The 27343-nt window shown below is 44.4% G+C and overlaps 1 protein-coding gene across 19 annotated transcripts in view; it reads left to right on the top strand.

Annotated features, from left to right (window-relative positions):
- Positions 1 to 850: 850 nt before the first annotated feature.
- FHAD1 (forkhead associated phosphopeptide binding domain 1) overlaps positions 851 to 27343 on the top strand; it is a 156571-nt gene continuing 130078 nt past the window's right edge. For all 19 annotated transcript variants that reach the window (XR_012425833.1, XM_065529680.2, XM_074019591.1 and 16 more), the window contains exons 1-3: positions 851 to 999; positions 5575 to 5681; positions 23825 to 24031. Coding sequence is in view for 17 of the 19 variants with exons in the window: in XM_065529680.2 (XP_065385752.1) it covers positions 5589 to 5681; positions 23825 to 24031 (300 nt within the window). In the remaining 2 variants the exon portion in view is untranslated. The remainder of the gene's footprint in view (positions 1000 to 5574; positions 5682 to 23824; positions 24032 to 27343) is intronic.

The raw sequence follows: 27343 nt of genomic DNA, 5'->3' as shown, positions 1-27343 counted from the left end.
TCTTAAAAAATGTTTAGAGTTTTTCTTGAGGTACCTGGTCAGCCATTTCCTGCCACTGAAAGGAATCACTCTCTAGGTAAAGTCAGCAAGGTTGTTCTGCCCCCAAGCAGAAGTGGGAGGTGGTGGGAGATAGGATTTGCACATCTCAACACACTCCATCCCCCGAGTCCTATGCCGACTGACAAGGGGCTTAAGGACAGTAACTATTCCACGTGTATTCTGGGACCAGCGTGTGACACTCATAGGCCTCAGAAGATGTTTGCAGAGATAGAGAAAGGGCAAAAGAATGAATAAATGTCACTCTTAACAGGGAGAAGCAGGAGCAGCAGGATTGTGAGTTTGGAAATTCTTTTCCCCAGCACATGGAAGAAATCCTCGTTCTTTCAAAATTGTTCACTCCACCCCATCCCTTTCCCAATCCCCACCCCACTTCCAGAGGTCCCCTCTTCTTACTCTTTCTATTTTCTGGTCTGTAAAGGAAAGGACTAGAGATGTGGGTAGGGCAGGGGCATACTAACCTCCAAGGGTCTCATGAGTTCAGCTCCATCAATCTCCTACCTCTCCCTATCGCCCCCCACCCTCCCTCAACGCATCCAGCTTAGAGCGAGGGGTAATGGAAAGGATTCTTGAATCAAATCTCCTTTGTGCTCCTTCCTCTCTGTAAAACCTTGGGCCACTTATGTGACCTATGAGCCTCCGCTTTCCCATCTGTGAAATGGGGCAGGCTCGTGGGGCCTGGAGCACTCAGCAGGCGGTAACCCGGTGGGCGTTCCCTGCGCAGGCCACGCCCCCACCTGTTAGGCCGGGCCCCGCGGCGCCCGGCGGTGTTGCCATGGCAACGCGCGTACACAGGCCGGGCGGGCGCGCCGGGCGCCGGGTGTCGGCTGGAGACTCCGCGGGAGCGCGGCCGGGAGGCCTCGCCCGGGAGCGGGCCCGACGCCTCCCGAGCTGGCAGGGCTCTGGGCGGAGGTCGGAGCGTGGGCTTCCTTCTCCCGCCAGGTAAGTGCGGTGCGGGAAGGGGCGGCGGGCCGAGACCGGGGACCGGAAGGGGCGGCCCCGCGAGGACTAGCGCTGGGAGGAGGAGGGGTGGCTCCCCGTCCCCATCCTCCCGGATCTAGGCTCCGGTCCCCAGGAGCACCCCAGTAGGTGCCCCAACACCAACCCCTCCTTTCCAGGTGCAGCCCCAACCCCGCCCGCGGAGAAAGCCCCCAGGGGCCTTAGACCCCTCCTTGGCACCAGCCATGCCACTCTGGGAAGTCCTGGCGGGTACGGCTGGGATTAGGAGGGGCATACCCGCTGCCCCTGACTTACGAATGACACCCACCCAGCGGTCAGAGAGACTCCCCCCTTGCCTAACCTCTCCCTTTCCAAATACAACACTGAGAAATTTCTAGGGCTCCCAGGCCACTTAAGATCTGGTAACCCCTCAATAGAAATTTTGCTTCTCTGTCTCACTTTTGACCCCTAAGCAGGGAGTGCAGATGAGTGAAGCTCTTTTGCTCTTTTCCATGGTCGGTGCCCTGTGTCATAGAACTAATTTACAGAGTTTAACGCATCTAATCACTTTCTACAGTGTTTTCAGGTAGGAAAGTGACTGCACAGGGCAAGATCAAAGTGGGGAAATATGGCCCAACCCATTCAGTTAAAGAAATAGACTTTTTTTTTTTTTTTTTTCCAAAATGTCATCTAGGATAAATACTGAAGGGGAAAATAAAAGATAGTTACTGTCAGAGGTTCTTAGGCTACTCTGACTTACTTTTAAGCATTATTTCGTATTTTCATTCATTCATGATTTACTGAGTACCACTATGTGTCAGGCCTGGCAGCTCTGGGGGCCAGAGTTGGAGTAATGAACAGAACTGTGAGGAACCACAAAGGGTCTGAGATTTTTACACTACCTGCAAGCTAAGTTAGCCTGCCACTGCTTAATGATGCTAGCAGAAGACCAGAGACTCCAGGACCAGAGACAAAGGATGTTATTACTCACATCACAGCAGGCACTGTGAGCTTCATGTTTGCATTGGTTCCCCTTGCCCTGCAAGTTCCCCGGGGTGATACAGGACAGCCCAGGTGGATGCTGTACACACTGCGAGTCTGTGTCCCAGCTAAGGAACCCCAAGCTCAGGAAACTCCAGTCTTTTAAAAGGGACTGCTAGCCAGTGCCCAACCTTTGCCCTGGAAGGAGATGACATTTTTTTTTTTTAATTGAGATGGAGTCTTGCTCTGTCGCCCAAGCTAGAGTACAGTGGCACAGTCTCAGCTCACTGCAACCTCTGCTGCCTGGGTTCGAGTGATTGTCCTGCCGCAGACTTCCAAGTAGGTGGAACTACAGGTGCATGCCACCATGCCTGGCTAATTTTTTTGCATTTTTAGTAGAGACAGGGTTTCACCATGTTGGCCAGGCTGGTCTCAAACTCCTGACCTCAGGTGATCCGTCCGCCTGGGCCTCCCAAAGTGCTGGGATTACAGTCGTGAACCACCGTGCCTGGCCGGAGATGACATTTTTATCATAAAAAGTCTGCACTCTGCCCTGGTTGGGGACACTATCCCTATCCTCTCAGGATATTTGCCCTGCAGATGTCCTTGGAAAGATTGTCAGGAACAAAATCTGTCAGTATCTTTGCTCTGAAGATGGGTACAAACACAGGAAACCCGTGGGTAATTGAGTTTAAAACAACACAGTTCAGGCTCTCTTGGGACATATCTCAGTGAAAGGGAAACAGTAAACATGTAGCTAAGAACAAAAAAATGACAGAGAATGATAAGCTCAAGGAAGGAGCCACAGCGTGACACGTGCTAGCTAGACAACGAAGTGACTGATGACGCCTTTAGCTGGGGTGGTCGGGTAGCTACCACAAGGCACCAACTGTGGAAACATCTGGGGGAAAAGCTAAAAAAAAAAAGCCAGTCATTCAGATTTGGGGTTTTACTCTGGAGGCATTTCCTGTGGCTTTCCCACAAAAGAGACATTTCTCGAAAGTTGACTTTAGATTAGTTTTACTTTAGTTTTGAATGTGGTGCTTGATAATGTAGTCCTCTATGATTGAAGATTAATAACTCAGGCAATTTGAGGGCAACAGGGCATGGTTCTTTTGGAAAAAGAAATGTCTTTTTATCCCTATTAAAGACAGCAGACTTAAAAATAAAATTCTCATTATATGAAAGTATTAATATTTCTGAGGATTTCTCATAGGCTTCAGAATTTACAAACTATCTGGTTTGTTTTATTTCTCTTACCCCCAAGGGTCTTTTCTTTTTTGCAGAGGATAGAATTCTGGTGTTAAGGGCTATCTGTTATTTCATGTCCCAACTGTCAACAAAACAGTGACAACCTCAGTGTCCCAAGTGACACCTCTCCCTCCCCCTACTCAGTCACTGTCCCTGCTCCTCCATCCCATCCCCTCCCCCCACAGCAGCGATGGAGGTGTGAAAAGTTGAGCTGCCTGAGGATTATATAGTGGTGACATGCAATGGCTGTCTCCCTGCCCGAATGCTAGGGTCCCTTAACCTCTCTGCATCTCAGTCTCCTTGTCTGTAAAGTAGGGACAATAATGACACCTACCTTGCAGGGTTTCTCTGAGGATGAAAAGAGTATATTCAAGGAAAAGTGCCTGGCACTTATTAAGGACTCCATAAATGATGACGGAGATGATGATGAAAAGCAGAGCCAGCCCTGAGAGTCCGTACCACCACAACTAGTTGAGTTTTGTTTTTATCCATAGTCCAATAATTTGGCATTTCACTAACTTTTCTATTGAAAGGAAAGGAGAGAGACTGTTGTTCTTTGACAAGGCATTGAGGTGGAGGGTATCACCCTGCATCTTTTTTTTTTTTTCCACCCTGCGTCTTTAGACATAATCTCAAATGAGATTCAAGGATCGAGATGAATTACTGTCAACATTTTAGAACTTTCTGAAGTCACTGAAGTGTTTATCTTAAAAGATGTGTATAGAACTTATTTCAAAATGCACCACAATATAAAATAGATGGACACACGGATAGATGGAAAGATATGTGATAAAGCACATATGGCAAAATGCCGATGGTAGAATCTAGTGGTGGGTACATAGGAGCTCGCTATCTGCTTTTTTCAGCCTCTCTGTGTGGTTGACATTTTTATAGTAAAATGCTGGCGGGAATACTGTGCAGGGTCCTGATTACATGGCTGAGCTATAAGCTTGATATTTTGCCTTTAGAAGTAATCTTTTTTCCCCTAAGTAAATAATGAAGAAATGCAGCGATTTAAAAAGGAAAACATCATCTAATGCCTGCCTCTCCGATGATAACTCTTTAAGAAACTCTAAAAGCAGACATGGTGGCGTGCCTGTGTTCCTAGCTACTCTGGAGGCTGAGGCAGGAGGATCATTTGAGCCCGAGAGTTCAAGGCTGCAGTGAGCTGTGATTGTGCCACCGCACTCAGCCTGGCCAAAGAGCAGGACTTCATCTCTAAATATGAATGAACGGATCAAATAAGCTCTATAGAAGTTTAGCGTTCCTTGGATCAGAGTTTGAGGAGCCCAGGTTGACAACACTAATAAGAGTAGTACAAATGAGTGTTCGGTGTGTGCCAGGCACCATTCTAGATACCACACGTGTATTAGCTCATTGAATCCTCACAAAACCCATTTTAGGATGGGTGTGGTGGCTCACGTCTGTAATCCCAGTACTTTCGGAGGCCAAGGTGGGAGGATTGCTTGAGCTCAAGAGTTTGAGACTAGCCTGGGCAACCTGGCAATACGCCGTCTCTACAAAAAATTAGCCAGGTGTGGTGGTGCACACCTGTCATCCCAGCTACTTGAGAGGCTGAAGCAGGAGGATTGCTTGAGGCCAGGAGATCGAGACTTTGATGAGCCAAGATTGCTCACTGCCCTGCAGCCAGGATGACAAAGTGAGCCCCTGTCTCAGAAAAACAAACAAACAAACAAACAAAAAGCTCACCCATTTTATAGATGAGGAAACTGAGTCACAGAGAATAAGTAACTCACCCAAGGTCACAGAGCTAGTAAGGGTTGGATTAGGAACACAGAACCTGAATACTTGGTATGTCAGATCACTAAGCTCATACTAAGCTTGATGGGAGGTAGAGAGCAATCATCAGTGGAACTCAGATTTGTTGTCAGGTTGTTTTAGCTTTTGTTTGCTTGTGTCCTGAGTTACTTAAGAAATGCCCTCTGTTTGATTATTAGAACCAGGCTTTTCTTTTTTCTTTTTTTTTTTTGAGACGGAGTCTCGCTGTGTCGCCCAGGCTGGAGTGCAGTGGCCGGATCTCAGCTCACTGCAAGCTCCGCCTCCCGGGTTTACGCCATTCTCCTGCCTCAGCCTCCCGAGTAGCTGGGACTACAGGCGCCTGCCACCTCGCCCGGCTAGTTTTTTGTACTTTTTAGTAGAGACAGGGTTTCACCGTGTTAGCCAGGATGGTCTCGATCTCCTGACCTCGTGATCCGCCCATCTCGGCCTCCCAAAGTGCTGGGATTACAGGCTTGAGCCACCGCGCCCAGCCTCATTCTAAGTATGATGTTGAATAATTAGAGGACTGCATTTTCTAACAAAATTCTTTCTGAAAACCTTATGTAGGGAAAACAGAGAGGATGAAAGCCTATCTAAAGAGCGCAGAAGGCTTTTTTGTCCTAAATAAAAGTACCACAATTGGAAGGCATGAAGATTCAGACCTTGTTTTACAGGTAAGAAGTCTTCCCACCTGTTCCTGTCCCCTCCCTGACCCCTTCCTTCCCCCTTCAACAGTCCTTAGTGTTATGTGGCCTCCAGTCTCTTGTACACCACAACCTTGGGCAAGCAGCCATACCTTTCCTTGCTGTGCTACCAATAGCCAGTTGCCACGGGTATCCCATTTCGCTGGCATAAGGAGTGAAGCTGAGTGCTGTGCAGAGCGGGATGTGCCCCATCCTTTGCTGAGCACATCTGTCGCTGTCCCACCCGATGCAGAGCAGATGAGCCCAAAGTAGGGCTTATCCCGAGAGGAATCTTGGCTTTGCGCAGGAAAGAATTCAAGGGCAAGCCAGGAGTAGAAGGAAACAGACTTATGGAAGCAGCAGTGTTACAGCTGTGTGGCTGCTCCTACAGAGCCGGGCTGCCCTGTGGACAGAGAGCAGCAGCTCAGGGCAGTTTTGCAGTCATATTTATACTCACTTTTAACTGCATGCAGATTAAGGGCCGGTTTATGCAGGGAAGGGATAATAACTTTGGGATCATTGGATGCCATGGAAAGGGGAGATAACTCTTGGGTGTTGCCATGGCAACAGTACATTGACATGGCACTTTGGTGGGCAGGTCTGACTGAAAGTTGCTTTCACCTTGGCCCTGTTTTAGCTAGTCCTCAATCTGGTCCAGTGTCTGAGCCCCACCTCTGGAGTCCAGTGCCACCTCCTACCTCACACCTGTGGTCATGTCCCCAGCAGACTGATGTGTGTTTCAGAAGGTGCTTTGGCCTTTGCCTGCTCTGGGCTAGGCCTCTCTCCCTTTCAAGACCCCGTGTGGGACTGCTGTGGGCCTCTCAGGCCAGGAAGGCCATGGAGCTCCAAGCCCCAGGCTTAGCCTGGGCATTCTTTCATTTCATTCTCTGAATTAGCTGTGGTTTGGTCCAAAGCCTCAGCTAACTGCAACCAAGAAAGTTGAAAGAAGGAGAATAATAATAAAAACAGTGGCTTTGAGCCTGTTTAAATATGGAAGGGGGTTAAAATATTGAAGTGGAAAGAGAAATGCCGTGGAATCTCTTTGTAACTGTGAAAAGCAGATGTCTTTCAGACCTCACTATTTTTTAACCCTTCATTTTGAAATTAGAGATTCACAAGAAGTTCCAAAAATAGTAGGTAGAGATCACACCTACCTTTCACCCAGTTTCCTCCAGTGGCTACATACTATGTGTGACTATAACAATATCAAAACCAGGAAATTGACGTAAATGCTCTGTGTGTGTGTGTGTGTGTATGTGTGTGTATGTGTGTCGGAGAGAGAGAGAGAGAAGGACAATGTGTGTAGTTTTGTATCATTTTATAGATCACATGTGTATTAATAGATTTGTGTATAGCAATCAAAAATTGTCTTACCTCTTTTGCTTCCTTTTCCTTTCCATATAAATTTTAGAATAAGTCTGTATCTATGAAATGTCCTGCTGAGATTTTGATAGAAATTGTGTTTAAATCTATACATCGATGTGGAAAGAATTTATATATTTACTATGTGGTTTTTCAATCCATGAACATGGTATGTTTCTGCATTGATTTAGGTCTTCTTTGATTTCTTTCATGAATACTTTGTAGCTTTCAGCATACAAATCCTGTACATGTTTTGCTGGATTTATACTTAAGTACTTAATTTCTCCTTTTTTGTTTGTGGTGGTAAATGGTATTATACTTTAAATTTCAGTGGCCACCTATTCATTGCCAGTGTATAGAAACATAATTGATTTTTGTATGCTTATATGGTATCTTGCAACCTTAACTGAACTTTCTGGAAGTTTTTTGTTGCCTGCTTAGGATGTTACCATGTCATCTGCAAATTAAAACAGTTTTATTTTTACCTTTTTGATCTGTACACTTTTAATTTTATTTTCTTGAGATATTGCATTGGCTGAGACTTCCAGTACTCTGTTGCATAAGAGTGGTGAGAGCAGTATAAATCTTTATATTTGCCTTGTTCCTGATTTTAAGGGAAAAGCATTCAGTCTTTCATCATTAAATATTATATTAGCTGTAGGGTTTTTTTTTTTTAATAGGTGTTCTTTATCAAAGGGAGAACATTCCCCCTGCATTTCTAGTTTTCTAAGAGTTATAAACGCAATCGATTTTAAAATAACTCAACATACCTTCCCTTGAGATTCTCATCTGTGACATGGTCTCTCTACAAGGACACAGAAAACTGTTCAGTGTACAAAGTGGAAAAATCAAATAAAAAGAATTGTAGTTTCTTCTGTATCGTAACAAGGGATAAATTTAAGGTAGTTTTACTTTCTGGGTGGCCAAGGAAGAGACAGTGATCCCTGTTTTGAACTGGACTATGATATTAGAAAACTGTAGTAATTTTTAAAAGCACAGGCTTTGGAGGTAGACCTGGATTTGAATCTCTTAGACCGTTTTCTGGCTGTGTGACTTCAAGCAAACTACTTAATCATGCTGAGCTCATTTTCTCCATCTATAAACCACTTATTTCACAGGGCTGTAGGGATTAAGTGAGAAAATGCATATAAAGTACCTGGCATATGGTACGAAGTAGATGACACCACAATCATTATTATGGTCGTGTAAAGTGGAGACAGAGAATTTTTGTTCACGGGGTTAAGGCGGGTTATCCACTGATACTAACAAGCTATTTGGAAATGGGAACTGATGAGGACAATTATTATATATATAGACACAAATTGAGTAGCATTGATTGTATAAAAATAATTGACTGCTTACTGCTCCTTGGCCTTAGTTTAAAAAGTAAGTCACCACTGTCAGCAACAGTTCCATTGATTTATGAAGGAATCAGTTGCATTTCCAGAAGCATGAGCTTGCACTGACTCCCGAGAGAACAGATGATACATGAGTTGCCAAATGCTTTGTGAATAGACTTTTAATGGGCTTTTATATCTTCTCTTAGACAAATCCTCTTCCAAAAGCTTAAATCGATTTGGGAGAGGAGATTTGCTTTAAGAAGGGATGTGGGGGACACAGGTCTGTTTTGAAGAACTGAAACCTACAGGTGTGTCCATATTTTTCAGAAAATATTTTATAAGACAAGGTGAAAATTGCCCCTCTTCTGCCTTCACTGGGCCTTTCTGATTAACCCAAGAATCATGGTTGATCAGCTATAAGCCACCCTGAGTAATAATTCAACAGTCAATTTATCATTTGTCTTATTTGTGCTGTTAGAAGTCATTCCACTAACTAAAGTTCAGGAATCTTAAAAAAAAAAAAAATCAGCTGTGAAATTACCCAGCATTTACACCTAACAAAGAGAGAAGATCGTTTTATTTACTTGGATAAATCCTAAAGAATAGGGAGCTATGCTTCTAAAGATTTATTAATGTATTCATTTGCAAAGCTGACTTTTTTTTTGCTTATTGATATCATAATCTGACATTGTTCACATATTCTGATAATGGAAGGTAATTATGTACCTATTGTTTTTTAAAAATTTGGGAGAAAGCAAACTGTAAAGAAGAAAATAAAAATCACTTGTAATCATATGACTCAGGGACAGTCAACATTGATATTTGTAGAGTTTTGCCCTCCAGACTTTTTTTTCTGTATCATGAAAGGAGTTTGGTTTCCTAATGGCTATAGGAAGCCTGTTTAGCCAGCCTGGTTTTTGCCGTTATCATCACTCATTCATTCCACAGACTTTGCCTGGAGCCCCAGCACAGAGGTAAGCCTGGGGATACTCACATGGTCCTGCAATCAGGAAGCTGCTAGGAGAGACACACAGGTCAGAGGATCTGCAGAGCCTGGATGGTTTCAAGCTTATGTCAGGGCTCTAAAGGAAAGGAATATGGAGCATGAGAAGGCCTTAACTAGACAAAGGGAGAGGGAACAGTGTGTGCAAAGGCCCTGGGGTGGGAGAGCATATGGCGAGCCTGATGAACTGAAAGAAAACCAGTATGTGGAGGTCAGAGTGGGAAGGGGGAGAGCTAAAGGCAGGCAGGACTCCTTCCTGCCACCGTAAGAATGTTGGTCTTTATCTGAAAAACAATGGGAAGATGCCACTGACGAATTTTCAGCAAGTGGAAGACCTGCCTATTGAAATGGGCTCCCTGGCTGCCTTGTGCAGAGATCAGGAGCTCCTTTCAGAATCTACCCCCACCGCTGCCTGCATTGGACAGTGCTGGAATACCTCGGCCACCAGCCTTGCTCATTTCAGAGCTAAACCTTCTGGTTATAATCTGTATAATTTGATGTGGTTTTTGAGCTGAATGTTTATAGTTGGATGTGGCTGTTACTTGAACACTGATAAGAAAGGGACTTAATTCTTCCAGAATGCAGCAATGTCACAAGCCAATGGTTGCTGGGTTTTTCATGTGCATGAGTGTGATTGTTAAACATGAATCCCAAGGCTTTCTGACACAGTGGGGTTAGGCGAGGTCGGGAATCTGTCCATTTCTCTGCTCTGCAGGTTCTGGTGAGGGTCCCCACGGAGATGCTTCCAGGACCGAACCTTGAGAGCCCTGCCTTAATGCTGCCCTCCCTCTCACTGCTCCATCTCCAGGGACTCCAGCTTCTCCTCTTCTGATGCCAGGGGAGCTCCTGTTCACGCTTTGTGTGTGTGTGTGTGTGTGTGTGTGTGTACTATTTCAATATACTTTGTTTTGAGGAAAAGAGAAGCAAAGGTTAAAGAATGGAAAGCTGGCTAGGCACGGTGGCTCAGGCCTATAATTCCAGCACTTCGGGAGGCTGAGGCGGGCAGATCACTTGAGGTCAGGAGTTCGAGACCAGCCTGGCCATCATGGTGAAACCCCACCTCTACTAAAAATACAAAAATTAGCCGTGTGTGGTGGTACACGCCTATAATCCCAGCTACTTGGGAGGCTGAGGCAGGAGAATTGCTTGAACCTGGGAGATTGCAGTGAGCTGAGATTGTGCCACTGCACTCCAGCCTGGGCGACAGAGTGAGACTGTGTCTCAAAAAAAAAGAAGAAGAGTGGAGAGCTGATCTTCTCCTTAGGACCTCGCCCTGCCCTGCCCTGCACCGAGGAGGTTTCAGGATTCCCTTTACAATTGACTTGCAGGGCAGCCCGAGTCAATGCAGTGCTGTGGCTAGGAGGATGAAGATCATGGAGAAAAGCAAAGGACAGAAACTGCAGGGGGATGCAGGTGAAATGCTCATGCCTGCTCCTCTGCGTTTGTGGATAGCATCTTGCTAATTGACTCCTTTCTCTCTAGGGGAAATGTTCTCTATGGCACGTCAGCCCCTTCTCATATGGGATCAGAGGGTCGGGGCACAGGAGTGATCTAACAAACGCAACAGAACCATCCAACCCAACGAGTCGGATCCCTTTGCACCTGCCATTTCTAGGCTGCCTGTAAGAACTATAAGAGCCTGCATCAAAGTCTTTTTTATTATTATTAAACAATGCTGCACTGAATACCTTTTACCCATCATTTCACGGACACGCGAGCCCATGTGCCATGTCAAAGGGCATGTATGGCTGCAGCTCTGATGGCATCGCCACACTGCCCTCCAGTGAAGGCTCACAGGGTCAGTTCCCCAGCAGCAGTGGGGGCACCCCCTCCTCTCCCCAGTGGAGCATGTGACCTACCTGACAAATTTCTGCTTATCTAAGAGGCGAAACATGGTATCCGTGGCATTTTAATTCACATTTCCCATGTGAATTAAAAGGTGACAGGTGGACATGGACCTGGATAAAGATGCTCCCCCCTCCCCAGTCCTGTGATGAAATCCACCAAAAGAAGCAGGCCCGGGGGATGTCCAGCTGCCCGCCGTCTCATCAGGATGCGCCCATTCACCGTCCCGCCTCAGCTGTGCTCACACATTCAGCCCTGGCTCCCCACCAGGCGTTCTGTGCTCTGTGATGTGCCTCGTCTGATCTCGCCAGTCCTCAGGGAACTTTTCTCTCCCCTGACATCACTGGTCAGTTCCCAACACAGCAATGCATGGGCCTGCTTTCCCTTCAGCACATGGAGGCCTTGCAAGAGGAAGAAGTTCCAAGAAAAGGACTAGATCATCATCTCTCTTTTTATTAAATACACATAACGTAAAATGTACATCTTCGCCATTTTAAGTGTAGAGTTCAGTGGCATTAATTGCATTCACATTTTTTTTTGGTGGGGGGGTGGGTGGGACAGAGTGGGACAGAGTCTCACTCGCTCCGTCACCCGGGCTGGAGTGCTGTGGCACAATCTTGGCTCACTGTGGCCTCTGCCTCCCAGATTTAAGTGATTCTCGTGCCTCAGCCTCCTGAGTAGCTGGGATTACAGACATGCACCACCACGCCTGGCTAATTTGTGTATTTCTAGTACAGACGGGGTTTTGCCACGTTGGCCAGGCTGGTCTCGAACTCCCTACCACAGGTGATCCACCTACCTCAGTCTCCCAAAGTGCTGGGATTACAGGTGCAGGCCACCGCACCCGGCCTCACATTGTTGCTCTGCCACCAGCATCCATCCGCAGGAGCTCTCTTCATCTTGCAAAACTGAAACTCTGTTCCTACTGAGGAAGCATTCTTCTTCCCTCCCAGCCCCCCAGGCCCTGGCAGCCACCATCTTTCTGACAGAAAGTACTGTCTGTCTCTGAATTTGCCTGTTGCAGGTTACTCGTAGACGTTGAATCATATGGTACGTGTCTTTTGCGACTGGCTTATTTCACTTGGCATAATGTTCTTAAGGTTCCTCTGTCGCAGCATGTGTCAGAGTTCCTTTTTAAGGCTGAATAGTGGCTGTTGCATATCTGTACTGTATTTTGTTGATCCATTCATCTGTCAATGGACCCTTGGGTTGCCTCCAGCTTTTGGCTGATGTGAATAATGCTGCTATAAACATGACTGTAAAGATCTCTCTCTCTCTCTCTCTCTCTCTCTCTCTCTCTCTCTCATTTTAATGGAGTCTCGCTCTGTTGCCCAGGATGGAGTGCAGTGGCACAATCTCAGCTCACTGCCAATCTCTGCCACCCGGGTTCAAGTGATTCTCCTACCTCAGCCTCCTGAGCAGCTGGGACTACAGGCATGCACCACCATGCCCAGTTAATTTTTGTATTTTTAGTAGAGACAGGGTTTCACCATGCTGGCCAGGCTATTCTCGAACTCCTGACCTCAGGTGATCCGCCCTCCTCGGCCTCCCAAAGTGCTAGGATTATAGGTGTGAGCCATCACCAGATATCTCTTCAAGCCCCTGGTTTCAATTCTTTCAGGTCCATACCCAGAAGAGAAGCAGAACCACCGGATCAGATGACAGTTCTATTTTTAATGTTTTGAGGAACTGCCATACCGCTTTCCACAGTGGCTGCGCAATTTTGCTTTCCCAGCAACACTGCATAAGGGCTCCAGTCTCTCCACATCCTCGCCAGCACTTGGTATTTTCTGGGGTTTGTTGTTTTTACGGTAGCCATCCTAATGAGTGTGAGGTAGAAGATCATAATCTTTTGAGACACATTACTGTCTCAGCTCAAGGTTCTTTTGACTAGCACAGATAATACAAACAGCCACACCCCCATGTATAGGCTACTTATGAGGCATCTCGTGTGGTTTTATATGTGTTCTATGTGTATGCTGTGTATGTGTTACAGAGCTGCATCCTCAAACAGCCCTGTCAGGCAAGAACTACTGCTATCATTATTGTCCTCATGTAAAGATGTGGAAATGGGGCTCCGAAAGGTTAAATAACTTGCCCCAAATCACACATCTAGTCGGGGATGGTGAGGCTGAGTTTCAGACTTGGGCTGTCTGATGCAATGCTTCTAGACAAAGATGCTTCATTGTTTGGTTGTAAATTTGGCTTTAGGGAACATCTAAAAATCTAAATATCTGAAATTCCTTGTGAGTCAATTAAGATAATCGGTAGTGGGAAATTCCACAGTTTGAACTGCTAGGTGAGGATTATAAGCGGAACAATGAAAATCACTTTTCTTGTGATCCTCACTGATGCAACAAACTGAGGTGGCGCCCTCTAGTGTGGGATTGGGGTAAAGAGGAAAGGTCGACCTAGGCTGCAGGTGTTTTCCTGGGAAGATGTGCGCTGGGGCCTGCATAGAGGACCCTGTCTCGGTGTTGGGGACAGCTCCTCAGAGCCAACCAAGCGGGAACTGACTCTTACAAGAGAAAGCCTGGTTTTACCAGGTATGGCAGGCGAGAAAGGGCCCCCCTCTGCCTGCCAGGTGTAAGAAACAGTGCACACAAAGATCTGGAGGTGTTGCGTGAAGCACTTGGCATGGCGTGATGAGGGCTGGATGGCCCTGCCACTCACGTGCAAAAAGGCCACCTAAGCTAGGCTAAGTGTTTCATGTTTAACTTGCTGCAAAAATGGAACCCCCTCCTCAAAAGGCTTTGAGCCGGAGAGAAATTAATTGTTCTTTTGAAGAGAACACTGACAAGCGTAGGGAGAATGGGTGGACAAAGAACAGCAGGGTGGCTCCAGAACAGGGTGGTCAAGAGCATGAACTCAGTGCTAGGCCTCCTGGCTCTGCCCTCTGAGTTGTAGAGTTCCAGGCAAGTCACCCAGCCATTCTCGGCTGCAACTTCTGTGTGTGTGTGGCGGGGAACTGCGTTACAAGACTGAATTACCATGAAGTGCTCAGGACAGTATCTGGCAGGTGGTCCATACTGCAGTACATTTTGGTTATTGTATTCATTTTTATGTTTATAACAGTGAATATTTATTATCTCACAGTTCCGGAGGTCAGAAGTCTGGGTGGACTCAGCTGGTTCCTCTGCCCCAGGTCACTCAAGGCCAAAATCAAAGTGTTGGCTGCCTGGGCTCTTGGTTGGAGGCTCCAGGGGATTGTCTGCTTCTAGCCCCACTCACTTTGTTGGAAGAATTTAGCTCGATGCTGCTATATAACTGAGGCCTCCGTGTCCTCACTGGCCGTCGGTTGGAGGCCAGCCTCAGCTTCAGAGGCCTCCCAATTCCACATGGCTCATGGCCTCTTTATCTTCAAAACCAGCAACAATGGGCCCAGTGTTTCTCATGCTTCAGATTTCTCTGACCTCCCCGTCTGACTCATCTCTCCAACTCCAGCCAGAGAAAGTTCTTTGTTTTTAAGGGCTCACGTGGTTGGATTAGCCCCCTCTGGATAATCCAGGTTAACCTCTCTGTTTCAAGATTAGTCATCGTTATCATATCTTCACCATCCCTCTGCCACGTAAGGTAGCAGCACACTCACAGGTTCCAGGGATCAGGACATGGACACCTTTGAGGGACCATTCTGCCAACCACAGTTATTACCATCTCTTGCCTGGACTCTGGCCATGGAGAGGGAAGCGATACTGTGGGATGTTGAGAGCTTCTCAGAGGAATCAGTAGGGTCACTGCCAGGGACAGTGGAGAAAGATGGTGGATGGGCTAAGAGGATGATGCTATCATTCGCATTACTGTGGGTTTACTTTGTGCCAGGCACTGTTCTTTGCACTTTTGTGTGTATTAACTCGTTTAATCCTTTCAGCAACCCTGCAACGTAGGGTTATCCCTTTCCTCATTTTACAGATGAGGCAGTTGTGGCACAGACAGACTAAGGAGCCTGCCCAAGGTCACGTATGAAGGGCAGAGAGGGCTGGGATTCGTGGTCAGGCTGTCTGGGACTGTGCAGGGACAATGAGCTTCAGGAAAAGAGGACTTCCGGAACGGGGTTGTGAACCCGAGAATGACTAATCACTGCTCTGTTATGAGTGCCTCGCAAGTGGGCATGCACTGCTGTCTCAGCTCAAGGTTCTTTGGAGCCCTCGATGCACTGGGGGAAATGTCACAGACTCCATTACTCAGGGCTCTCAGAACTCTCCCCTCCCTCTCTCAGGGTTGCACTGATTCTGAGGAGCTCTCAGAGATACCCCCTGAACCAGCATCTTCTCGGGGACTTGCCCATTCCTCAAGACTCCCAGAGAAGCTGGGCAAGGCTCCTACTGACAGGAGGGAAGCCGACATACTTCCTCTTCCCCTCCGCTCCCAGACTCACAGTCTTACCAGAGCCCTGGCCGTTTCCTCACATCTTTCTTCCTTTGAAAACCCCAGCTTGTTCTGTTTCTGCATTACATCCCTTTCCTGAGACAGTGACAGGGGTCACAGTGGGGGCGCGGGATGGCCAAGGGCCAAAAGGTAGAAAGAAATATGATTCGATACAAACATGTGCTTGTCCCAGACACTGGGGTGGCTGAGGCAGGAAGATCACTAGAGCCCGGGGGTTCAAGGCTGCATTATGCTTTGATGGTGCCTGGAAATAACTACTGCACTCCAGCCTGGGCAACATAGCAGGTCCCTGTGTTTTTAGCACACACGCACATACACCCCAGTTAATTTCAAAAATGTTATCCTACCACACTGAAAATTTTGCCAAATAGTATCTTTTGTCAGTCCTTTGAGGTAGAGCTTATCACACTCATTTTTGCAGCATAGGAAGCAGCCTCAGAGAGGCAAAGAAACTTGTCCCAGGTTGCACAGCAGAAACACAGCAGAGGTGGGACTTGAACTCAGGGCTTTCTAAGTGCAGAGCCCATCCTTCTATGCATAATAACAAGCATTTTAACACCTGCTACTGAGCTAAAATATTCTTCTAAGTGTTTTTTATATACACTGTTTCATTTAATCTTCACCATAAACCCATAAGGGCCATTCTGTTATTATCCCTGTTTACAGATGAGGAAACTGAGGTCCCAGGGGAATAGATCACTTGCTCAAGGTCACCCCACTAGGAAGTAGGAGAGCTGGAAACGAGGTCTCACTATGTTTCCAGACTGGCCTCTAACGCCTGGGCTCAAGTAATCCTCCTACCTCAGCCTCACAAAGTGCTGGGATTACAGGTGTAAGCCACCCTGCCCAGCCACAATATGTATTTTGTGATTGCTTTATTTCACTAGCATATGTTCTCATGGTTCATCCATGCTGTGGCATTTTCTTTTAAAAGCTAAATAACATCCATTGTTTGCATGGACCACATTTTGTTTATCCTTTTATCTGTCCTTGGACACCTGGGTTGCTTTCACCTTTTGGCTACTGTGAATAATGCTGCCAGGAACATGACTGTACAAAGGTCTCTTTGAGAGCCTACTTTCAGTTCTTTTGGACATATACCCGGAAGTGGCATTGCCAGATCATATGGTAATGCTATTATTAAATTTTTGAGGAACCACAATATTGTTTCCACAGTGACTGCACTATTTTACATTCCCAGCCACAGTGCACGAGGGTTTAATATCTCCACATCCTCGCCAACATTTATTTTCTGTGTTTTTATAGTAGCCATCCTAATGGGTGCAAAGTGGTGTCTCCTTGTGGTTTTGGTTTGCATTTCTTAATGATTTGTGATCTTGAGCATTCTTTTCATATGCTTGTTGGCCATTTGTGTATCTTCTTTGGAGAAAGTCCATTTGCACATTTTTAATAGGGTTATTTTGGTTTTGTTACTGTTGAGTTGTGGGGTTCTTTATATATCATGGATATTAACCCCTTTTCAGAGATGTGATTTGTAAATATTTTCTTCCATTCTGTAGGTTGCCTTTTCACTGTGTTGAGTGTATCCTTTGATACACAGTTTTCATGTTAATGTCGTCCAGTTTATCTATGTTTACTTTTGTTGCCTGTGTGCTTGGTGTCATTGCCAAGAAATAATTGTCAAATCTATTGTCCTGAAGCTTTTCTTCTATGTTTTCTTTTAAGGGTTTTATAGTGTTAGCTCTTATGTTTAGATCATTGATCCATTTTGAACTAATTTTTGTTTATGATGTAAGTTAAGGATCCAGCTTTATTCTTTTTTTTTTTTTTTTTTTCTAAGACAGAGTCTTGCTCTGTCGTCCAGGCTGGAGTGCAGTGGCGCTATCTCTGCTCACTGCAAGCTCCGCCTCCCGGGTTCACGCCATTCTCCTCCCTCAGCTCCCAAGTAGCTGGGACTACAGGCACTTGCCACCACGCCCGGCTAATTTTTTGTATTTTTAGTAGAGATGGGGTTTCACTGTGTTAGCCAGGATAGTCTCGATCTCCTGACCTTGTGATCTGCCCACCTCGGCCTCCCAAAGTGCTGGGATTACAGGCGTGAGCCACTGTGCCCGGCCTAGTTTCATTCTTTTACTAATACACGTGGATATCCAATTTTCCCAGCATCATTTGTTCAAAAGACTGTCCTTTCCACCACTGAATGGTATTGACACCCTTGTCGAAAATCATTTGAACATATACGCAAAGGTTTATTTGGGGGCTTTCTAATCTGTTTCCCTGTGTGTGTGTCTGGCATAAATACTAGGCCCACACTGTTTTGATTACTCTCTCTTTTTAATAACTTTTGAAACCAGGAAGTATGACACTTCCAACTGTTGTTCTTTTTCAAGATTGTTTTGGCTCTGCAAGGTTCCTTCGAGAATCCATATAAAGTTTAGAATAAAATTCTCTATTTCTGGGAAAAAAAGAGCACCATTGGGATTTTGATAAAGATTGCATTCAATCTGTAGGTTACTTGGGTAGTATTGATGTTCTAAACAATATTAGGTCTTCCAATTCATGAACATGGGTTGTCTTTCCATTTATTTGTGTCTTCTTTAATTTCTTTCAGCAACATTGTGTAGTCGTCAATGAACAAGTCTGTTGCCTCCTTGGTTAAGTGTATTTCTAGTATTTTATTCTTTTTGATGCTTTTGTAAATGGAATTTTCTTATTTTACTTTTTGGCTTGTTCATTATTGAAGGGGTGGCCTGCCCCTCCACACCTGTGGGCATTTCTCGTTACGGGGAACGAGAGACTTGAGAAAAGAAATGAGACACAGAGACAAAGTATAGAGAAAGAAAAAGTGGGCCCAGGGGACTGGTGCTCAGCATACAGAGGACCCGGGCCAGCACCGGTCTCTGAGTTCCCTCAGTATTTATTGATCATTATCTTTACCATCTCGGAAAAAGGGAAGTGGCAGGATAATAGGATCATAGTAGGGAGAAGGTCAGCAGTAAGACATACGAATAAAGATCTCTGTGACACGAATACGTTTAAGGAAAAGTGCTGTGCCTTGATGTGCATATGCAAACATCTCCATAAACCTTTTTAGTTCATAAAGAGCAGCATTGCTAGCAAGTCCCACTTTCAGCCCAAAGGAGGTTTTCTCCCATCTCAATAAAGAGAACATACAATCGGGTTTTACACGGAGATGTTCCATTGCCCAGGGACAGGCAGGAGACAGATGCTTTTCTCTATCTCAACTGCCAAGAGGCCTTCTTTCCTTTTATACTAGTCCTTCTCAGCACAGACCCTTCACGGGTGTCAGGCTGGGGGACAATCAGGTCTTTCCCTTCCCACGAGGCCATATTTCAGACTATCTCATGAGGAGAAACCTTGGACAATACCTAGCTTTCCTAGGCAGAGGTCCCTGCGACCTTCGACCTTTGACAGTGTATGTGTCCCTGGGTACTTAAGATTAAGAGAATGGTGATGACTCTTCACAAGCATGCTGCCTTCAGGCACTTGTTTAACAAAGCACACCCTGCACAGCCCCAAGTCCATTAAACCTTGAGTCACCACAGCACATGTCTCTTGCAAGGACAGGGTTGGGGGTAGGGTCACAGATTAACAGCATCTCAAATACAGAACAAAATGGAGTCTCTTATGTCTACTTCTTTCTATATAGACACAATAACAGTCTGATCTCTTTCTTTTCCCCACATATTATTAGTGTATAGAAATACCAGTGATTTTTGTGTGCTGATTTTGTATCCTGCAACTTCACTGAATTCACTTATGAATTATTTATTATGAAATATTCATAAATAAATTATTATGAATATTTATGAATTCAGTGTTGTACTTATATGTGTGTGTGTTTGTGTGTGTGTGTGTAATTTTAGGGCTTTCTACATATAAAAATCACGTTGTCCAACAATAGAGGTAATTTTACTTTTGGAATATATTGAATGCCTTTCACTTCTTTTTCTTTTCTAACTGCTCTGGCTAGGACTTCCAGTACTATTTCAAATAGAAGTGGTGAGGGTGGGCATCTTTATCTTGTTCCTGGTCTTAAGAGGAAAAGTCTTAGTCTTTCACCATGGAGAATTATGTTAGCTGTGGGCTTTTCATATATGGCCTTTATTATGTTGATGTAGTTTTCTTCTATTCCTATTTTTTTTTTTTTTTTTTTTTTTAGTTTTTCTGTCATGGAAAGAGTGTTAAATTTTGCCAAGTGCTTTTTCTCCATCAGTCAAGATAGTCATCTGGTTTTTCCTTTTCATTCTGTTAATGTGTTCTATTACACAGATTGATTTTCATGTTGAACCATCCCTGCATTCCAGGAATAAATCCCACTTGGTCATGGTGTATAATCCTTTTAATAAGCTGTTGAATTCTGTTTGCTAATAGTTTGTTGAAGATTTTTGCATCAGTATTCATTAGGGATATTGGTCTATAGTTTTCTTCTAATGTCTTTGGTTTTAGTGACAGGGTAATGCTGGTCTCTCACTTCGCCTTTTGAGTCTCAGCTTCTTCAGCTGTAATATGGAGATGATAGTAGAACTCCCTGTAAAGGGCTGTTTTGCAGATTAAATGAGGGAATGAATACAAAGTGCTTTGATAAGGCCCAGTTCACAGGAAGTTCTCAAAATATGTTAGCTGCTAATAATAATAAAAACAGAACAGCAGTTAATCTCATAATGAGACAGCTCAGCAGCGTGGAGCTTATACATTCAGCCTATGTTAGCAGCAGAGCTTTCTACCAACATCAGTTTTTTTTGTAGTTATCTAAATACAGGAGGGAGTGATATTATCAGGCAGTCCTCAGAAACTCTCCCTTGACCTAACCTGAGGCAGAGGCTTGTCCCATTTTGTGGTATCATCCAAAACTTCCTGCTGGCTTTGATTTCTTAATCACAGCTTGACAGCTTTTGAGGAGCTGAAAGTAATGGGATTTGGGAAGAGAAGAACAAAATGCAACACATAGAATTTATCTCTTTGATGAGTTATTGAGAGTTCATAGGCTGGGTGCAGTGGCTCACACCTGTAATCCCAGCACTTTTGGAGGCTGAGGTGGGCGGATCACCTGAGGTCCGGAGTTTGAGACCAGCCTGGCTAACATAGTGAAACCCTGTCTCTACTAAAAATACAAAATTAGCTGGGTGTGGTGGCACGCCCCTGTAATCCCAGCTACTCAGGAGGCTGAGGCAGGAGAATCGCTTGAACCTGGGAGGCAGAGGTTGCAGTGAGGCAGGATCGTGCCACTGCACTCTAGCCTGGGTGACAGAGCAAGACTCCATCTCCAAAAAAAGAAAAAGAGAGAGAGAGAGAGTTCTTAGAACACAAAGAAATGTGGTCAATAGGAATGGAGATGAAGATGATGTGGGTAGTATTTCCCAAAGAGCTAATATGTTTTCACGTTTATTTAATAAACTTTATTTTTTTGTTTGTTTGTTTTGAGACCGGGTCTCACTCTGTTGCCCAGGCTGGAGTGTAGTGCTGCCATCATGACTCACTGCAGCCTCAACTTCCTGTGCCAAAGCAATCCTCCCACCTCAGCCTCCCAAGTAGTTAAGACCACAGGTGTTGGCCGGGCGCGGTGGCTCAAGCCTGTAATCCCAGCACTTTGGGAGGCCGAGGCGGGTGGATCACGAGGTCAGGAGATCGAGACTATCCTGGCTAACATGGTGAAACCCCGTCTCTACTAAAAATACAAAAAACTAGCCGGGTGGGGTGGCAGGCGCCTGTAGTTCCAGCTACTTGGGAGGCTGAGGCGGGAGAATGGCGTGAACCCGGGAGGCGGAGATTGCAGTGAGCCGAGATCACGCCACTGCACTCCAGCCTGGGAGACACAGCGAGACTCCGTCTCAAAAAAAAAAAAAAAAAAAAAAAAAAAAAAAAAAAAAAAAAAGACCACAGGTGTGCACCACCACAGCTGGCTAATTTTTTTTAATTTTTGTAGAGATAGAGTCTCCCTATGTTGCCCAGGCTGATCTTGAACTCCTGGGTTCAAGCCTCCTGTCTCGGCCCCGCAAAGTGCTGGCATTTCAGGCATGAGCCAACATGCCTGGCCTAGACTTTTTCTTTTTTTTTTTTTTTTTAGCAGTTACAGGTTCATAGAAAGATGAGCAGATAGTACAGATAGTTCCCATACATAACAACCCCTCCCCCACCACACTCACACATACACACACGGTTTCCCCTATTATTAACATCTTCCTTACCATGATACATTTGTTGCAATTGATGAATCAATATTCATATGTTATTAACTCAAGCCCAGAGTTTACATTAGGATTCATTCTTCACATTATAACGTTCTATGGGTTTTGACATAGGCATAATGTCAGGTATTCACCAATACAGAATCATACAGAATAGTTGCACTGCCCTCAAGTTCCCCTGTGCCCTACCTGCTCAACACAGCCCCCCACCTTCCCGTGAACCCTGGCGACCACAAATCTTTCTATAGTTGTATCTCTTTAAAAGTTTCATGTAGTTGAAATCATATAATATGTAGCCCTTTTAGATTAGCTTTGTTCACTAAGCAATATGCATTTAAAGTTCCTCTGTATCCTTTTGTGGCTTGAGAGCTCATTTCTTTTTATCATTGACGAATGTTTCATTGTATGTATGTACCAGTTTGTTTATCCATTTACCTTCTGAAGAACATTTTGGTTGCTTCCAGTTTTTGGCAATTGTGAATAAAGATGCTATAAACATGTATCCAAAATAAATGAGTCTTAAAACCCAACAATAAGAAAACAGCCCAAATTAAAGATGGACAAAAGATCTGAACAGATACTTTGCCAAAGAAGATATACAGATGGCAAATAAGCATATGAAAAGATTTTAAACATCATATTTCACTTGGTAATTACAAATAAAAGAAGATAGCTCCCCGTTTATTTTTTTCTTTAGCGTCTTGATGCAATGGATTGCATTAATTGATTTTCAAACGCCAAATCAGTTCTCAGATACCTGGAATAAATCCCACTTGGTTGTGGTGTATAATTATTTTTATACAGTATTGGATTATATTCGCTAATATTTTGTTGAAGACTTTGCGTCTATGTATATGAGAGATACTGGCTTGTAGTTTTTCTTCCTTGTAATGTCTTTATCTCGATTGGGTATTCGGGTGATATTGACCTCCCGGAATAAGTTAGGAAGTATTCCCCCTGCTTCTATTTTCTAGAAGAGATTGTAGGGAGCTGGTATCATTTCTTCCTTAAATGTTTGATAGAATTCACCAGGGAACCCATCTGGGCCTCGTGCTTTCTGTTTTAGAAGGTTATTAACTATTGATTCAAATTCTTTAATAGATAAGGGCCCAGACCATCTATTCCTCTTTGTATAAGTTTGGGTAGGTTGTGTCTTTCAAGAAATTGGTTCATTTCATCTAAGTTATCAAATTTGTGGACAGAGAGCTATTTATAATATTCCTTTATATATCATTATAAATATATAAAACAATAATATAATTAATATATAAATTATAAATATAAATTTTATATAATATATATTTGTAAAATAAATATTTTATATTTTAATAATATTTTATATTATAATAATATTTTATATATTATAAATATATAAATATATATAAACTATGTATGTAGGTGTGATTAGTTTTGTTTTTTAAAAAATTAAAAGAACGTAAGTATAGAAAAAAACGTGGAAGGATGTGAACCTCAATGTTAACCATGACTGCTGCTGGTTGGGGTGGGAGTATAAGTAACGGTAATGACTTCTTTAGTGCTTTTCTCTGTTTCTTGTTTGGGCCATTTCTGCCTCCTGTCCTGGTACTGAGTGCCACCATAAGTACCCAAGTGGAGTTAGGGAAATAAAAAATGGCCAATTCCTTGACCATTTCACTTTTAGTAAAATTTAAAAAATAATAATAAAAACAAAAAGAAAAGAAAATGGTCAATTCCCTGGTCCCATATTTGCCCAATAAGACTCTCCCAAGATCCCTTTGCCTTTGTGTTGCCTGATTTCCCCACCCAACAACTTAGGTACCTGTCCCCAGGTCTGGTGTCAGACAGAGCACATATCCCAGCTCCTTCATGCACTAGCTGTGTGGCCTTGCGCGTCGCTTAACCTCTCTGATCCTCAGCATCCTCCTTTTAAAATGAGGATTGTCATGATGATCTGGCGGCAGCAACACAGGTAAAGCACTCAGCTCGAAACATTAGGGGCCGTGTCATTTTTGTTTTCATGGCTACGACTGTCCTTCTTCTCCGTTGCAGTCTCCTGACATCGACAACCACCATGCACTCATCGAATATAACGAGGCAGAGTGCAGCTTTGTTCTCCAGGACTTCAATTCCCGCAACGGCACGTTTGTCAACGAGTGCCACATTCAGAACGTGGCTGTGAAGCTCATCCCTGGAGACATCCTGAGATTTGGGTCTGCAGGGCTGACCTATGAACTGGTCGTTGAAAACCCACCTCCGGTGAGTCTGGGCCACTGGGGGATAGAGGGGCCGTGTCACCTTCGTGCAGCCCGGCACTCAGATGCAGCCGCAGGGTGGCGCTCAACCGCAGCGGTGCCACTGTGATCCCAGGCTGCACACAGGCGGTAGCGACAGAGTCGACCCTGTGGAGTTCTGAGTCATTCTGGCGGGTCCCAGGAAGGAGAGAATCTTAGCACCCTCTTCTGGGCATTTCTTGGAATTGCATCTTGGCTCACATAGAACCAGAGTTTTCCAAAAATGTGCAACTTCCTGAGAGGAGGCAGAAAACAAGGTGCGTTTTTGAAAATGCAGAGATGGATTTCATTTTTAGGCAGATCAGCGCTCTGCTCCTTCCTAGCTCTGTGACCTGGGCCAGACTTCTTCATATGCCCAGGTCTCTGCCTTCTTAACGGCACAAGGCATCGAGAGAATGTCTGTAGAGCCTGAAACTCAGTGTCCAAGTAGACGCTCAACACGTGAGCACCTGAAAAGCCAAATCTGTGAAGTCCGAGCCAGTGTTACCCTAAACATGTCTGATTATAAGAATTTGAGGGCCGGGCGCGGTGGCTCACGCCTGTAATCCCAGCACTTTGGGAGGCCGAGGCAGGCGGATCACGAGGTCAGGAGATCGAGACCATCCTGGCTAACACCGTGAAACCCCGTCTCTACTAAAAATACAAAAAATTAGCCGGGCGTGGTGGCGGGCGCCTGTAGTCCCAGCTTCTCAGGAGGCTGAGGCAGGAGAATGGCGTGAACCCGGAAGGCGACGGAGCTTGCAGTGAGCCGAGATCGCGTCACTGCACTCCAGTCTGGGAGACAGAGTGAGACTCCGTCTCAAAAAAAAAAAAAAAAAAGGAATTTGAGGGGGACTGTTCAGTAAAATTACAGGTTCCCAGGTCCCCTCCATGGGAAATTCTAATTTTGTGACTTGCCAGTGGGGGAGGAGGAGGACGCACAATATCTGTATTTCTTTTTTTTCATACAGAGATATTTATTGAAGTATTATTTGTAGTGGCATAACATTTTAAACCTAAATGCCCATCAAAAGGGGCATTGTTTAATAAAATATAAGGGATTCATTCTTATGTGGATAACTATGCTGCTTTTTTTTAAAATGCAGCTTTATTGAGGTATAGTTGACATACAATAAAACTGTGCATGTCCAAAGCACATCATTTGCTAGGTTTGGGCACGTGGATATACCTGTGAAGCCATCACCACAACCAAGGCAGTGAGTGCGCTCGTCACACTACAGGGTTCCTCATGAACTTAGCATTTGTTTGATTCTTTGTTTTCAACAGCTTTATAGAAGTATAATTTATGCAGCATAAACCCCGCCCATTTTAAGCATACAGTTCAACACATTTTAGTGTATTTACAGAGGGGTGCAGCCGTCACCACAAGCCACTTTCAGAACATTGCCATCACCACGTCCTAGAAAGAAACCTGTGAGATACTTGACGTTTTGTGTTGGTTTGTGCAATTTAAAAACATTTATTATTATAATTTAAGTTCTAGGGTACATGTGCACAACGTGCAGGTTTGTTACATATGGATACATGTGCCATGTTGGTGTGCTGCACCCGTTAACTCATCATTTACATTAGGTATATCTCCTAATGCTCTCCTTACCCCTACCCCTACCCCACAACAGGCCCTGGTGTCCAAGTCCACCCTGTGTCCAAGTGTTTTCATTGTTCAATTTCCACCGATGAGTGAGAACATGTGGTGTGTGGTTTTCTGTCCTTGTGATAGTTTGCTCAGAATGATGGTTTCCAGCTTCATTCATGTCCCTACAAAGGACATGAACTCATCCTTTTTTATGGCTGCATAGTATTCCATGGTATATGTGTGCCACATTTTCTTAATCCAGTCTATCATTGATGGACATTTGGCTTGGTTCCAAGTCTTTGCTATTGTGAATAGTGCCACAATAAACATACATGTGCATGTGTCTTTATAGCGGCATGATTTATAATCCTTTGGGTATATACCCAGTAATGGGATGGCTGGGTCAAATGGTATTTCTAGTTCTAGATCCTTGAGGAATCGCCACATTGTCTTCCACAATGGTTGAACTAGTTTACAATCCCACCAACAGTGTAAAAGTGCTCCTATTTCTCCACATCCTCTCCAGCACCTGTTGTCTCCTGACTTTTTAATGATCACCATTCTAACTGGTGTGAGATGGTATCTCATTGTGGTTTTGATTTGCATTTCTCTGATGGCCAGTGATGATGAGCATTTTTTCATGTGTCTGTTGGTTGCATAAATGTCTTCTTTTGAGAAGTGTCTGTTCATATCCTTTGCCCACTTTTTGATGCGGTTGTTTGATTTTTTCTTGTAAATTTGTTTAAGTTCTTTGTAGATTCTGGATATTAGCCCTTTGTCAGATGGGTAGATGGTAAAAATTTTCTCCCATTCTGTAGGTTGCCTATTCACTCTGATGGTAGTTTCTTTTGCTGTGCAGAAGCTCTTTAGTTTAATTAGATCTCATTTGTCAATTTTGGCTTTTGTTGCCATTGCTTTTGGTGTTTTAGTCATGAAGACCTTGCCCATGCCTATGGCCTGAATAGTATTGCCTAGGTTTTCTTCTAGGGTTTTTATGGTTTTAGGTCTAACATTTAAGTCTTTAATCCATCTTGAATTAATTTTTGTATAAGGTGTAAGGAAGGGATCCAGTTTCAGCTTTCTACATATGGCTAGCCAGTTTTCCCAGCACCATTTATTAAACAGGGAATCCTTTCCCCATTTCTTGTTTTTGTCAGGCTTGTCAAAGATCAGATGGTTGTAGATGTGTGGTATTATTTCCGGGGGCTCTATTTTGTTCCATTGGTCTATATCTCTGTTTTGGTACCAGTACCATGCTGTTTTTGTTACTGTAGCCTTGTAGTGTAGTTTGAAGTCAGGTAGTGTGATGCCTCCAGCTTTGTTCTTTTGGCTTACGATTGTCTTGGCAATGTGGGCTCTTTTTTGGTTTCATGTGAACTTTAGTTTTTTCCAATTCTGTGAAGAAAGTCATTGGTAGCCTGATGGGGATGGCATTGAATCTATAAATTACCTTGGGCAGTATGGCCATTTTCACAATATTGATTCTTCCTGTCCATGAACATGGAATGTTCTTCCATTTGTTTGTGTCCTCTTTTATTTTGTTGAGCAGTGGTTTGTAGTTCTCCTTGAAGAGGTCCTTCACATCCCTTGTAAGTTGGATTCCTGGGTATTTTATTCTCTCTGAAGCAATTGTGAATGGGAATTCACTCATGATTTGGCTCTCTGTTTGTCTGTTATTGGTGTATAAGAATGCTTGTGATT

Source organism: Macaca fascicularis, chromosome 1, assembly GCF_037993035.2.
Source record: "Macaca fascicularis isolate 582-1 chromosome 1, T2T-MFA8v1.1".
NCBI classification, from domain to species: Eukaryota; Metazoa; Chordata; class Mammalia; order Primates; family Cercopithecidae; genus Macaca; species Macaca fascicularis.
Note: the sequence above shows the minus strand (reverse complement) of the source record. Positions and strands in the feature narration are given on the sequence as shown.